At 43.2% G+C, this 16,128-nt stretch overlaps 1 protein-coding gene across 1 annotated transcript; it reads left to right on the forward strand.

The window, feature by feature from the left end:
* The first annotated feature begins 2,009 nt into the window (after positions 1 to 2,009).
* gdf9 (growth differentiation factor 9) lies at positions 2,010 to 15,996 on the forward strand. Its single transcript, XM_060910829.1, has 2 exons — positions 2,010 to 2,352; positions 15,053 to 15,996. The coding sequence occupies exons 1-2, from the start codon at positions 2,013 to 2,015 to the stop codon at positions 15,994 to 15,996; spliced, it is 1,284 nt and encodes a 427-aa protein (XP_060766812.1). The 5' UTR covers positions 2,010 to 2,012.
* The last annotated feature ends 132 nt before the right edge of the window (positions 15,997 to 16,128 follow it).

Here is a 16,128-nt window from a genome sequence, read left to right on the forward strand (position 1 = left end):
GACAGGTGTTGCGGTACGAAAGTAGTATCGTATTGGTACAATACGGGGGGTATACAGGGTATACAGGTTAATCAGGGTTAGTATATATGAGAGTTTTTTTCTTTGCTGTTTGTTTTAAACGGGGTAAAGCCTTTACAAAAAACAAACAACAAAGAAAAAAACTCTCATATATACACACTAACCCTGATTAACCTGTATACCCTGTATACCCCCACATTTTGTATGCTGCTGAATCTGTCCTTTTTTCAGTAGCTTTGTATAAACAATAACCGCTAAATGTAATGCAATGTTATGTAAGGTGATCGCCTCGGCATTCTCATTGTGAAAAGTAAGTCACATGTACATGGACTGGCATTTAATGTTGTATTTGTTCCTTTCTATTTGTTTTTTGTCTGTTCATATTCTTTTTGGGGGAGTAAAGTCAGTTTAAAAATGCCGTTAAATGCATAGGCCTATAGGCCAAGTTTAATGACCTTGAGGTTATCAGAGGTCATATGTCGTTTTACAAATGAAAAATGAATTCAGCACCCAAACATTTAACAAACAAGGCCATTTGCTCACTTCATTAATCATTTTAGTACATTTCATTCCTTAGGCTGCTGGGCCATAGAAGGTTCACGCTGCACGCTGCATGCTGCACGCGTGTAAAGAAAAGTGGACAAACGTAGCATGACTTGCTCTGGGCCATAGAACGGCGTTCACGTTGCACGCTGCACACTTCACGCGTGAAGCGTGAAATGAACATGCACACTTTTTTCTAGGCGTGAAGACGGAAATTCCAGTCAATGCATGCGGTCACCGCCGCGCCAGCCAATCAGAACGGGTCTAGGGAGATAACGCTATGCTTTCAGGGGAAAACTTCAGAAAAAATATAATTGAATGGTATAATTGAAAAATAGTTCTTCATCGGGATTGTCAAGCAGATTATAGAATGTTCGGTGAAATTCACCACGGGGTTTCTCTCAGAAGGAAGTGTTCTCGGCTCCAAATTCTGTTCCTTTTTCTCTTCCTCTGTCTCAGTAAAAGCAGAATGAGGCAATCGTCGTCATCCGAAGAGTCCGTATTGTTGGTTACTCGGTCAAAGTAGAACAGATGCAACACGTGAACATCCAAGCATGAAGTTTAATGGCCCAGGGTCCGGTTCTTCACGTGAACGTGTAGCGTGCAGCGTGCAGCATGCAGCGTGAACCTTCTATGGCCCAGCAGCCTTAGAAAGCTGGGGAAACTGGGTTCAGCTGAGACGTTTACAGGCCCAAAGTTCAATGACCTCTAGAGGTCAACAGAGGTCAGATAGAGCTCGGCATATTGCAGATTTGAATTCGGCACACCCAAATTGACAAAATAAGACTGTTTGCCGACTTTGTCTCAAAAATGCCTTTGGGTGTCACAATTCTGGATTTTGGTACCAGTCTACTAGTGTGGACAGGGTAAAAAGTCCTCTCCTAGAATCACTTCATTTGTTTCTCCCGGCCCTGCTTAATAGCAGATTACACAAAACTACCATACACACGTCAAAAAATGACCTGAAATCTGTTCTTTAACTTGTCCTTCACTTAAAAACTGGTACAAGAACCAGTTTGAATCAATTTGAATTTTGGACCCCTGTGACACAAACTTTGTACCCTGATTAGTTTCTGTGTCTAGTTAGACAGGCATGTCTGAGGGGGTGAATTTGCTGAGCGCAGTTGACAACAGGCGGGGGCGGGGCCTCGGGGGGGTGTCTGCCCAGGGCCTCGGCAAGGGTTAACGCGGGCCTGGGTGCAGACATTAAAAAGTGAAAGGCGCTTGCAGCTGAGGGTAATGGCGTGATGAGGGCTGAGGTGCGGTTTAATTGAGGGGTGTGTGGGTGTCGCGCGCGCACTCCCTCTCGTGTCCAGATGCTGAAGAAACGTCATGCACGCGCACCCGGTCTGAGATGATTACATACACCTGGCAGGTAAAGCGCGAGCGGAAGTGTGCGCCACCCGAGTATAGAGCAAAGAATGCGTTAAAGTTTGGCGCGTTTATTGATCATGGTTAAGGAAAGATGCGCGGTTTTTTACCTCAACGCCCTTGTGTTCGTGCTGATGGGCGCCGAAGTGTCGGGTCTCTCGGACCCCGGTGCTGGAGCGCAGTCCGCCGAACACTTGGCGCATCACGGCAACATTTTAAGCCCGTTATTGAAAGCCTTATCCGAGCACGAGCCGTGGGGGATTCACTTCCCGAGAGCTAGACCTGATTCCAGATACGTCCGGTTCATGAAAAGGCTTTACAGACTGTCTACAAAGCATGAGAGGAGCCACGAGGCGTCTCACCTTTACAACACGGTGCGCCTGATCACAGCACGGCAGGAGTGTCTGGACCAGTGTGGAGGTACAAACACAACAACCACACCCCACCCCACCTCACCTCACAGAGCTGTTCTGTGGAGCCAAAGTCTTGAAGGGGATTTTTCCATCTTGTGTGCACATGGTGATGGTGGTGGTTTTTCCAACAAGTTAACTTGTGTGCACAAGTTATTTAAGTAACTTCTGAATACTAGGGGAAGACATAGCCTAAAGGCAGATTTGGGACCAAAAGGTTACTGGTTTGATTTCCCTGGACCAGCTGGAATGGCTGAAGTGCCCTTGAGCGAGGCACGGAACCCCCGGCTGCTCCTTGGTCTTGAGCGAGGCACGGAACCCCCGGCTGCTCCTTGGTCTTGAGCCAGGCACGGAACCCCCGGCTGCTCCTTGGTCTTGAGCCAGGCACGGAACCCCCGGCTGCTCCTTGGTCTTGAGCCAGGCACGGAACCCCCGGCTGCTCCTTGGTCTTGAGCCAGGCACGGAACCCCCGGCTGCTCCTTGGTCTTGAGCCAGGCACGGAACCCCCGGCTGCTCCTTGGTCTTGAGCCAGGCACGGAACCCCCGGCTGCTCCTTGGTCTTGAGCCAGGCACGGAACCCCCGGCTGCTCCTTGGTCTTGAGCCAGGCACGGAACCCCCGGCTGCTCCTTGGTCTTGAGCCAGGCACGGAACCCCCGGCTGCTCCTTGGTCTTGAGCCAGGCACGGAACCCCCGGCTGCTCCTTGGTCTTGAGCCAGGCACGGAACCCCCGGCTGCTCCTTGGTCTTGAGCCAGGCACGGAACCCCCGGCTGCTCCTTGGTCTTGAGCCAGGCACGGAACCCCCGGCTGCTCCTTGGTCTTGAGCCAGGCACGGAACCCCCGGCTGCTCCTTGGTCTTGAGCCAGGCACGGAACCCCCGGCTGCTCCTTGGTCTTGAGCCAGGCACGGAACCCCCGGCTGCTCCTTGGTCTTGAGCCAGGCACGGAACCCCCGGCTGCTCCTTGGTCTTGAGCCAGGCACGGAACCCCCGGCTGCTCCTTGGTCTTGAGCCAGGCACGGAACCCCCGGCTGCTCCTTGGTCTTGAGCCAGGCACGGAACCCCCGGCTGCTGCCTAGGCTGCGCTGGGTACATTGTGCATCAGTCTGGATAAGAGCATCTGTCTGCTAAATGCCAGTAATGTAGTGTAATTCTAGGTAGTAACTTGTAGACCCAAGATGAAGAAATCACCTTTCAGGACTTTAGGGGCTCCATAGTATTCAGTTCCTGTTTTAAAGATTACTTGTGTGTCATCCTTACTTTTCCCATGTCTTTCAGTGGAGTGGACCACCTCTGACCAGATAGTATTTGTCATGGAAGCTCATTTTCAGCACAGCGTTCACTGGTACTAGTATCAGGTGCAACAGCTTTGCAGCCCCAGGAACCTTCGGTCCGATCTAGAGCTGTGGGTTTCCTCACAAAACCATGCCAGTAGTGGACTCTAAATGACCCCTAGGTGTAAATAATGCTGCTGAGGTTGCAACAGCAACTCTGGAACCAGTAAAAGCCAAAGAAAATGAAACACCAATCCCCCTCCCAACATGAAATTTCTATGCTGTAGGTTTAGGGTAGTCTTGTCAACTACAAGTTCCTTCCTTGTTTGTGGTTTAATGTTAAATCAACATGGCTGCTCACAGCATCAGAAGTAAAACAAAGTAGTCCTGCTTTACCTTTTGATTATTTGTACTGTCTATACAAGTGTTTGTTTTGCTTTAGATCAATCAACATGCAGACATTAGCTTGTTGAATCTAGAACACTGACTGTACAGGTCACTGTTTGAGGAGGGACCTTGGGGTCTGAAAGACTCTGGTCCATACTGTGTTCCTGCCTTCAACCCATTGTTTCAAAGTTAAGCCCTGGATCTGTCTTGACCTGGATTGATGTGGTTCCTCTCAAATTCTCTTCCTTATGTCATCTCAGGAAGTATATCCCCTCTATGGGATCTAAATTTATATCCAGGTTTCTGCACAGCTACTATGGGACAATGCCTACTGTTAAAATCGGAACAATATCCTAATAAATCTGTTTATTACGATTTGAAAGACCAGCTTTGCATAAGGTTTGAAACATCTCCCTGTGAACTATCCATCCATGGACCACAAATTGACCATTATTACAATTCATGCATGAAAAAGTTGAGCTATAGTTCTTACTTGTATGCTTTTGAGATAGATTAACAATGTACCGTAGTTGATCAACAGTAGTTCGTTGGTGTTCTTTTGGTCATGAATAGAAATTGGATTTGCAGTCATTAGTTGTCATCAAACACTGTAATGAGCAATTCCAGTGTTATGGACGTGACACTTGAACTCAAAATGGCAACAAATGACCCAGTGCATGTTTTATTGTCTCCCAGTATTTAAACAGGTGTTGCATATTTTAAGGCTGTACCATACTGGAGAAGTGATAGAGCAAGAACAATTCCCATAGTACATCTAGGGCATGCCAGAAAACGCCAATAAAAGATGCGTTATGGATGTGACAGAAAAAGTATCACTTTTCTTGGATGACTGTACATTTTTATCAAACTCTGTGAAATTGTAAACCTAATGTCGAAATGGAGATATCCGTTTGATAGAGGGGTCCAAGGTGAATATTAAAAAATCTTTGTTTAAAATATTTTGTATTTCATGCAGAGTTTCGGAAGGAAAAGTCAGCGTTATGGATGTGACGAAATTCCGTTATGGATGTGACGCTTCTGAAATAGACATGGCATATGTTTAGAAAATCAGCAATTTAACCACCATAACCCTTTGAAAAACTCTCTAAATATCAGCTAAAACTATCAAAGTTCTTAAATAATATTTAGGATGGCTATTGTTTTGCTGTTTTGTGGATTTTAGCATACATTTCTGTGGCTTGTGGCAATAATATAGAATTGTACATGATCAAAGTTGATTTTAGCTTGGGTTTTACATTATAAGAGAGAAAGACTGACAGTGACATATTAGGTTGGTTACAAATTGGTTCAACTTATTCACATCTGTAAAATACAGGCCTAGGTGATATCTCTGGGAGTGGTTTTGATGTATTACATGTTGCTTTATTTTTGCATGGTGAGGTTGACATTTACATGGAATTGCCCTAATGGTTCTTTAATTGGTCCTTCTGAAGAACTTTTAGATGTGTGAAGGGTTACCATGACAGAAGTTTCCATTCTTTTAGTAGATAACTAAACTAGTTTGATTCTAGCTGTCTAAGGTTGTAGGTTTGGCCAGAGTAAAAGCTGTTTGTTAGTGTATACTCTGAGAACCTCTTAAAAATGGCTGTTGTGGTTGCATACAATACAGGTATGTCAGAGTTAATATGGGCTAAATAGAATGGATATTTATGGGCCATATTAAAGTAGGTGTAAACCAGATTTGCTAGGTAGTTTGCACCAAGCTAGACTGCCGGGATAAACAAGGGTTTCATTTAACTGGCTAAAATGATTGTCTTTGAAAATAATCATTTTAAATTTTTGTAGTGAAGTCTTGATGTCAAGTGTGACCGTAGAGGTGAATGGCTAACAAAGCAACACCACGTAGTGTATTATTTAGTTTAGAGACTCCTTGTGTGTGATGTCACACATCACATGGTGATTTCTCTTGGGGGACAACCAGATATCATCTTTCCTGCAATCAAGGCTTAATTTGTCTTTTAAATATGGTTCATTTTTGGTTGTTCTAATCGTTCAAATGGAGCAAATGATTCATCATCATTGGTTGAGTGAACTCTGATAAACTTGACCTGTCCAACACCATCAATCATTGCTGGGAGATTGGGTGCCAGCCAACCAGTGTCTGAACAGAGTTGATCAATATATCTTGTCGCAGGACGACCCACGTGAAGCTGGCCTTGTCAGGGGGTCCAAAGGAGCAATTTACTAGCAAGTTCTTGTTTAGCTCTGAAGCAATGCCCAGCGAATCACAATCTGTGCTCTCGGAATCTGATATGGAGGTAAATCATATAGCTGCACTTTGGTGGGGTGGTCATGCCATGAGAAGTTTAATATGGCTCGCAGCATGTGTGTATGCCCCATCGAGCTTTAACTCAAGTGATTTTGTTGAGGGCGGCACGGTGGTGTAGTGGTTAGCGCTGTCGCCTCACAGCAAGAAGGTCCTGGGTTCGAGCCCTGGGGCTGGCGAGGGCCTTTCTGTGAGGAGTTTGCATGTTCTCCCCGTGTCTGCGTGGGTTTCCTCCGGGTGCTCCGGTTTCCCCCACAGTCCAAAGACATGCAGGTTAGGTTAACTGGTGACTCTAAATTGACCGTAGGTGTGAATGTGAGTGTGAATGGTTGTCTGTGTCTATGTGTCGGCCCTGTGATGACCTGGCGACTTGTCCAGGGTGTACCCCGCCTTTCGCCCGTAGTCAGCTGAGATAGGCTCCAGCTTGCCTGCAACCCTGTAGAAGGATAAAGCGGCTAGAGATAATGAGATGAGATTTTGTTGAGTCCAGGTTGTGGCACCATACAGCAATACGGATTCAACAGTTGCTCTGAAGAAGCTACGTTTTAAGTGGTTGGGAAGATTGGATTTCCACACAGTATTCATTTTGTTAAGGGCAGTCCAAGCTTTAGCAATATGAATGCTGAGGGTTTTTTTTTTTTTTAAATATATACTGGATTCTATTTCACTGCCAAGGTAACAAAAATTCTACGTGTTCAATGGATTCACCTGCTAGGGCTTGCATTGAGCCTTGTTGGTTGAAACGCATGTATTTTGTTTTTGAGGCATTGACTTGTAGACCATCTTGGGTGGCGGTTTCTAGTTGGTGTAAGAGCATGGTTGCATTGGTGGTGATATCTGCCATGAGGGCTAAAATCTACATCAGTAAGTATTTTTGCTAGAAATCTACATGGTTGTCTTCTAATGAGTGTGAAACCCAAGCTATTAATCTATGGATGTTCTCAATACAGAATCTAAATCATAATCATGTTAGGAAAATTTATTTTTTCCAAATTACCATCTCCCTGGAACTTTGTCTTGAACTTGTGATTTGTGGTTTAGGAACCTGACTTGGGCATTTCTTTAGAAAGGAAATGTCTCTGGGAGTAGGAGGTTTCCTCCCCCCCCCCTTTTCCTTCCCTTCCCATTCTCTCTCTCCACACAGCAAGAGGAAGAACCCAGTGCACCCTTTTAATCTGTAACAGTCAGTGCGTTTACATGCACATCCAAATCGAGCTGCTGTCGGTAATCGAGCTAAGGGTCCCAGCAGGGGTGCCAGAGAAATCCAATCCTACATGCACACAAGGAAATCGAGCTATTGTGAGGTACATTGTGCACCCGAGCCACAGGTGGCGCTACACGCCCCATCGTGTTGGTACACTTCCGGTTGTCGTCATGAAGAGCTATTCAAGAGTATAAACAAAGTTATCAGTTCCGTGTTCACAAGAAGTGTTTGTAGTTTGTATGTACGAACAGAAGTGTTCCTAATAAAATGGCCACTAAGTTGAAGTTGATCTGTAATGGTGAACATATTAACTGTTAGCCTGCTAACATGCTAATAACTTGCCAACTAATTGGAAATGGGTGCGTACCAGTGTTGGGCAAGTTACTCAAGAACTGTAATGCATTACTTTTTGCTGTCATTTTTAAGTAATGCGTTACATTACAATATTACTGCATTTAAAAAGTAAGGCATTACACTACTTTTACATTATTTATTCTCGCCAGGAAGCCTGCAGACTGAAAACCAGTGTGTTCAGGAATAGCTTCTTACCCGCCCACAATACCAAGGATAAATCGTCCTTTCCCTTCTTGCCATGCACACCAGCACCAGCACCTGTTCAGTGCCGTCCTCTTCAATTCTGTAGCACTCTGTATTTCCACAACTGCACATCTGGTGTTATATACACGTCTGTGAATGTAGCCCTTCTCTATAGGACATCTATTAAGATAGTTCCAGCTGTATTACCCTCTGTTAATCATAATTTATACCCATTTTTTCATTGTCCTACCTGTACATTCTGCACCCATAACTTACTTGTAAATAATCTGCACATAACTATTGCCCTACATATCAATGGCCATACTACATGTGCATGAGCACACACACACACGCACACAAAATAAGGCATGACAGAAATATATAATTTCTTTTCACTTTCACACGTGCGTGCGCTCTCTCTCTCTCTCTCTCTGTGTGTTTGCTATGTGGCTGTTTTTTGTCAGTGTACGAGTGTGTGTGTGTGACAGAGAAAAAGTGAGTTTGCTATGTGGCTGTTTTTGTGTATGAACTCACTTTTTTTTTTTCTCACACACACACACACACACACACACACACACACACACACACACAGACCCCTCCCTAGATGCATATATGCATCGGTGTCCGTGACTAGTTAGTAAAAGGAAGTGAAAAGTTCTGCACGGACTTTTATCAGTAGCTGATCTCGCGGCGATCCGTGAACTTTGTATGAAGAAAACCCACAAAACAATCCAGGTTAAAAATGCATTGTAACGTGCGTTACTGGCACTGTAACGAGTAAATATTACCGTTTTTCTCTCCTGTAATGCCTTACATTACTGCGTTATGCCAAAAAGTAATGCATTACAGTAATTAATTACTTTTGTAACACGTTACTCCCAACACTGGTGCATACATGCCCAGACACAAGTGTTCCTAATAGTGGGCGGCTAAGGTGAAATGTCATGTCGACCGAGGCTGTCATGTTTCCCGCTTGTGGTCTCGTCACTTCCGGAAGGGGCAGTGCTGAAGTAAGTAGCTCGACTACGTAGCTCGATAGGATATACATGCACTAAGTAGCTCGGCAAAAATTGCATAATCTAGGTCGTGTAGCTCGATTACGAGAAATCAAGTTCGGTTCAATTTCAGCCGAGCTAAGGTGTTTCCATGCCATTTAGAACTTCGATTTCAGTCGAGCTATGGCAGAAATTCGCTTTTCTCTATGTGCATGTAAACGCACTGAGTGAATCCTTTTGTTTCACCCTAGCTTTATCCCACAACACCGATGCTCCTGTGAGAACAGCTCTCTCCTAAAGCCTGCCATACAGTGTGTGGCCATGATCATCCCCCCCCAAACAATCCAGAGTTGCAGGTTTTTCAGTTGCTTGCAAGTAGTTAACCTGGAATAGAATATAGGTTGTAGTCAGTCACAACTTTTTGCCGGCGTGTAAAGAGCTAGCGAAACCATCTCCGACTGTTTTTGCGGTTTAGAGGCCGATGCACAGTCAATATACCTTCAGAAAGTTGCTCTTTGTGATGGGATAGATCCTTACACACTAGTAAAGGATTTTTCCTACGAGTTGGAGAATTATCCATCCACCGAGTTCCCCGACATCTCAAACTACCTGGTGTTACGGGCAAACGGATGAAAACCTGGAAGAGCATGGAGGTGTACAACTTTTTGTGTGTGGCTGGGTTAAAGACCTGTGAATCAAGACACAAGATAAATCCTGTATCGTTTAAGCCTGGGTAAGTAGGAATTTTTGGGCTTTTAGTACGTCTTTGTGGTGGTTGCTAGGATGCTACAAGAATTGGTATCAAGTGTAAACAAGCCACAGCTGCTCGATTTTCAATCCTCCCTGCTCTGCTCTTCCCGCAAATGATGCATTTTCTCTTTAAAACAGAAAATGTAGTAAGAAGCTACATTCCAACATCTATATAGGTAATGCTAGGCCACAAATCTACATTACTCCAATCGTTTCGAGTAACTTTGTATGGATTGTAACCACTAATAAGCTCTAATTTCCTTGTATATCTATCCTCTGCTTCTTTCTGACTTGGATTATCCAAGTAATCTGGTAGTAGAGCTTTTTTAGCTGTAGTTTTCTTTGAATGACAGACGTCTGACCTCAATATCGCTTGTCTTCAGCATGCAAACAAAGTTTACTTGTCCCCCAGGACAAGGATAGCAACAGTTGCTAACGTAAGTGTGACATCAGTGCAAGGGGTCTAGTGGCTTATGGAAAATATTAAATGTATGTTGAATATATCGGCTATGTTTTTACTGATTTTTCTAACATACTTTAAAGTGCCATTCCACCATTGGATGTATTCTTTGGCATAAAATACAATATATTTTATGACAAAATGACTAGACAAAGAAATCTTTTAGCTTCAAAATGATATATCAAACACGATTTTTTGACAACGACAAGTATATTAATTTTGCGACCAAAGTCACCTACCCTTTTAATTTCCGTGCGGTAGTGAAACGTGATGTCATCGGCAGGTTCCCCTTCTTGTGTACCACGTGTCGGTCAATTTTTAGACCAGGAAACCCCCAAAGTGAGAGAGTCATTTCTCCTCGTATATGGGGGCCAAAAAAATTGCGAAAAATTGAGTTAATCTTTCAGTTAGATAGATTTATTGGTATTATTTTTATCGCGTTCTATCCGCCATTGCTGATATGTGCCACGTCACGTGGTACACAAGAAGGGGAACCTGCCGATGACATCACGCGCGGAAATTAAAAGGGTAGGTGACTTTGGTCGCAAAATTAATATATTTGTCGTTGTCAAAAAATTGTTTGATATATCATTTTGAAGCTAAAAGATTTTTCTATCTAGTGATACCATTTATATATGTTGTCAAAATATATTGTATTTTATGCCAAAGAATACATCCAATGGTGGAATGGCACTTTAAGGGCTGTGAGAACTTTTAACTTGTAAGCATATTAAGTATGGTGGCATTATTTCAAATACATTAAATATACAAACCTTTATGGACTTGTATATTAATATTATAATTAAAGTAATTATCAGTGCATCCAATTTTTTTGTGAGGGTTGGCTTCTTTTTTTCTTTTAGATTAAACTTTTCATTGACCTGCTGCTTTTTTTCTTCTTCTTTCAGCTCATCTGTCCATAAGGCTGAGCTGTTGCCATGGCATGGCATCTGTTATCCACAATTCAGTTAAATCCTGTCTCCTTTGTCAGTTCTCCACGGATTTCTGTTCCAATTGCTTTGTTTGAAAGAACGCCTCATTCTGTGCAAAACTTGGTCGTTTTGTCAAATTATTTGCTAACAAGTTAGTAATCGGGCCAAATTAATACATTTTCCAAGCCTCTCATTAGAATTGTATCTCCTCTCTCATTTCTCATCTGATTCCATTTCTGATTGTTTTGGGTAGATCTTCCCTTGAGGAACAAAACTTGGTTGGCTGTTTATTCCTGTTGTAAACAATCTGTTTTTCAGTTAAATCGTGTCTCCTCCCTCAGTTCTCAATGGATTTCAGTTCTGACTTTGTTTGAAAGAACTAGACCCACAACACTTGGTCATTGTATTGTAAAATTTTTTGCTAACGAACTGCTAATTATGTCAACTTCACGAGTTTTGGGACTTCTCATTAGAATGGTAACTCCTCTCAGTTTTGATGTTTTGGGTCGATCTTTCCTCCGGGAACAAAATGTAGTCCTTTGTTGTTTCCTGTTGTAAGCACTTTGTCGTGGAAGTTGGTCCTCTCTTTATACTTTGTCGCATTTCAGTTCTTTATGTTTTGGTCGTCATGGTTGTTTTGATGGCAGGCCAGATGAGCTACTACATCCTTGACGTTCTGGTTCACTTTGGCTAATGACTACTTGTATTACCCCCAATGGCATTTGACTACCTTATAATAAGCACAGATGGGATATAGCTCTCATTTCATCACCTAAATGGAATCTTCGCTGAAAGAGTGACGCAACAGCGCTTTAGTCTGTATAGCGCGCTCTGCTCAAAGCTTTAACTTTCATGCTAATACCATCACCAACTCCATTGCGCTCGTCATCATGTAGATCACTAACTAGCTAAGCTGAGCCTCTGCTGTAACTGTGTCTTATAACTGCATTACATTCTGGAACCTTGAATCTAACATTTGTTGTCTTCATTGGATTTGTCAAGAGTGATATTGAACTTGGCTGGAAAATTAAGTGAGAAAAGAAACACTAGCTCTTATTTTTAGGAGCTAATGGTGAAATTTGACTCTCATTCGCATTTGAGAGCATTGACTTTCCTCCTGTTGAATGCCATTGTGCTTGTGCTAGCAATAATATCCACAGAAGGGCCATTCTCAGAAAATGTGACTAGTAACACGATGTCTTTAAAATGTATGTATACACTAATTTGTTACAATCCCAATAAATATATTTAATAGACAAATCATATTTCATGAATTCACAAAGCAAGAGATCATTATGAAAAAATAATGCCCATTTGATGCCTTTACCCATAATGTCTTTACTGTTACCCTATAGAGTAACGGTAAAGACATCTCATGGCATTTTTTTGGGTCACTGAGTGCAGAAAAAAGAAACAAATTATGCATATATTATTCCATCCTAACTTGTTACTTGGTTAACTAAATTTTGTCAACATGCAGCATCATTATCTGAAGACTCTCTCCTTCAGGCTGCACCTCTCCCCTTCTTCCCTGCCCACTGTGTAACTGCGTTTCGGTCTAGACCGGGGCGATTTCTCAGAGACAACAAGGGAAGCCGAGCTTCCCCTAAAATTCTCTCCCCAAACTGCGGCGTCTACGACGTTGAATTCTCATTAAAACAATAACTTGCATAACATAATATATGCCCAAGATTGTATTTATGTTCATAACTATCCTGTAACTTATTTGAGTGATGTCTGACGAACTTGCAGTTTGCTACGAGAATCACCTTTGCTGCCAGGCTGTAACCTTTCTTATTTCAATGGGCTCTATGGACTGGCAGCAGTGTTTGCCAGATTGGGCGGTTTTAAGTGCATTTTGGCGGGTTTTGAATATATTTTGGGATGGAAAACGTCAGCAGTATCTGGCAACACTGACTGGCAGCCGGGTATCCGTTGCAGTCTATGAGACGGCTCTGAACAGCCAATTTCGGCTAGTTGTTATTGGTTAAAATCAACAAAATCGTCACTTCCAGGGAAGCTGGGCTTCTCTGGGACTAAACGAGACAGTGGGAGGGACAAGAAGCCGGGCTGATAAAGGATTATTGGAGGTAGTGTTTGAAAGACATGAGGAGGGCGGTACTTCGGCGAGGAACACGGAAGTATGATCAGTCAGTCCCTAGCGGATGTCGAGAAAGTGCAGTCGTGTGCCAAAGTGCTGTCCGAATTTCTTTTCATATAAATGGTTCTTCTCATTGATGTCTCTGTACATTACTCTGTAAATAAATGTAAATATTACTCGTTGTGCTCCGTTAACTTTCATCCATTCTATCAGTTTGATCATTCGCGAATTCACTCGTTTATTTCATTTGTAGTTCAATCTGGTTGTAGGCTAGCTTGAGCCTTATTGGGATCTGCAGTGCTAGCTGCTAACAGAAATTGGTGAAGTCTCTGGAAAGCACAACCAGCTGGTATGACAGGGTCACAGACCATTTTCTGGAAAAGGAGCGGAGGGCAGAATGTGTGTATAAATAGTGTTCATGTTCATGAATCTGAAGTGTGTATATTGTTCAGTAATGTTAAGAGAATGGTGGGCTCTGTGTTATAGGTTATACCTGGGTATAATACTCAAGGTTCTGTGTGTTGCATAGCCTACCTGGTTATGAATTTCCAGACTGTGTTGCAGAAGATGTTCAAGGATGTGTTGCACAGCTGGGTGTTGTGTTAAAGACCCTGTGTTGCATATCAGGGTATGATGTTCAAAGCTCTTCGTTGAATAGCCAGTGACTTTTGGATGTTTGATATTTTTGATTAAGGATATGAGGCACTAGCCTGGCAAGCCAGACTATAACATGAAATGTACAAGCAAAAATACTTTCTGCCACTAGGTAGGGTTGTCTAGTTCACTATGCTAATGGGGCACACCTTTCTATGCTTTGATATCCGGCCTACAGGTTTTACGATGAATGTGTAAAATGGGCTTCCCCTGTTTTAAAAACCAGCAGCCGCCACTGGTCTAGACCAACCCAGGTTGTGTACCGTCTAGCCTGGGGTTAGCTGTTTAGTTCTCCATTTAGTTGTACTTTTATATGGTTGGTTTGTTTCTTTGGCTCTGAGTGTTGGTATTTCAACAGAATATTACACTAGGTATTACGGTCACTTGTTCAGCTGGCACTAGAACTTTTCTTGTCGAAGTTCAGCACCTCGTGTACCTGACTTTTGCACTCGGTGTATGTTGCTCTGGATAGGACTTTCTTCTCAGTGCCATGTAATGTAATTAGCTTTATCATTTGGGCATAATGGCAAAGATGGTTAATTTCCCTGCCATCCCAATATTTACCTGATCAGTATCCTGGATTCCAACATTCATGCACCAGTGTTCCCCTCCCAAATGGTTGCTCAACATCCTGGTCCTTCCTCATGTAGCTACACTGTCATCTGTTTTAAAAGCCCTGAGTTACAGCATGATTCTACCATTTGGGTAACGGTAAAGACATCAAGAAAATACACTTTCTTAAGCATATGTTTTAGGCTACACACCAAAAACCACTGAAGCAAAGATATTTTCCACAATAAAAAGTAAAGGTATAGAGGTAATATTTCAGAAAGAAAAGTGAAACATTTTAATTAAAAAATAATTGTGTTTCAGGGTGAGGTGTGTGTGTGTGTGTGTGTGTGTGTGTGGGGGGGGGGGTGTTCCCTTCCATTTAAGATTTATTGAATTCAGTCTTTATAAATCATACTTTTTGTATCCTACCATCTTCAGATTGGGGGGAAAAATGTGATTTTCTTCCTGTTATGTAGCTTGAAACCGAATTTAGGATGACTCTTTTCCAGATTAGGAGTTTTGAACATGTTACGTTTCTTGTTAGAACTTTTATTCAAACTTTTATTCATCTTTCCTCCAGAATTTTTCATGCAGGGCATTTCTTACAGTCTGAACCGTGTACGAGCCCAGGAAGAGCTGCTCAAATCGGTTCTGCTCTACTCCTTGGACCACAACCATGCAGCCTCTCTCATCTCTCACTGCTACCTGAACATAAAGGAACAGACACCATCAGACATGCACGTATGCCTCAGCTCTCCCAGCTCCCAGCACTCAATGTCACCCATCAGTTTCCATTTCCGAGTCAACCGAGCCGGCCACCACAAGTGGCTGGAGGTGGATGTGACGCCCTTCCTCCACCCTCTCATCAAGGGCCACAAAAATGACATCCACCTACTCATCAACCTCACCTGCCTAGACGATGAACCAGGACATCGCGCTTCCAGATGCCTTGTGGAGCTCACGCACATGGCTCCATCTCTTTTGCTGTATCTGAACGACACCAGTGAGGTGGCCTACCAGAGAGGTTTCTCTCACACTAGGCTGGGAGAAATCCAATCAAACCATTGGGGTGAAAGTCTACAGAACCAGTATTATGGATCTGGTATCCACAGGCTGAAATGGAGAGATCGGAGGAGTGTTTCAGACACAACTCAATTCTTCAAGTCAAGCAGTGAAAGTGGACCACTGTCCAAATTCGAACACCCAACAGATGACTGCGACCTCTATGACTTCCGAGTGAGCTTCTCCCAGCTCAGACTAGACCACTGGATCATAGCGCCATCCAAGTACAACCCCAGGTACTGCAAAGGCATCTGTCCTCGTGTTGTGGGCCATATCTATGGCTCGCCAGTGCACACAATGGTACAGAACATTATTTATGAGAAGCTGGACTCCTCCGTGCCCAGACCTTCTTGCGTTCCTTCTGAATACGACCCTCTGAGTGTTTTGACCATTGAAAATGATGGCTCTATTGCATATAAGGAATACGAAGAAATGATTGCTACAAAGTGTACATGCCGCTAACGGCTTTCTGTATTATTTTTCATTCGCATTTACCATACTTGATCAGGACATTCCTAAAGACCTCACTATTTTGCTTATAGTGCCCATTTTATCCACCTGGACAGTTTAAGATGCTGTTGAATGAAATTGTTT

Source organism: Neoarius graeffei, chromosome 2, assembly GCF_027579695.1.
Source record: "Neoarius graeffei isolate fNeoGra1 chromosome 2, fNeoGra1.pri, whole genome shotgun sequence".
NCBI classification, from domain to species: Eukaryota; Metazoa; Chordata; class Actinopteri; order Siluriformes; family Ariidae; genus Neoarius; species Neoarius graeffei.

Bases quoted from the DNA above. Each gene is read 5' to 3' on its own strand.
- gdf9 (XM_060910829.1), top strand. From the start codon at position 2,013: ATGGTTAAGGAAAGATGCGCGGTTTTTTACCTCAACGCCCTTGTGTTC. The intron at 2,353-15,052 runs GTACAAACACAA...TCTTTCCTCCAG, and splicing joins GTGTCTGGACCAGTGTGGAG to AATTTTTCATGCAGGGCATT.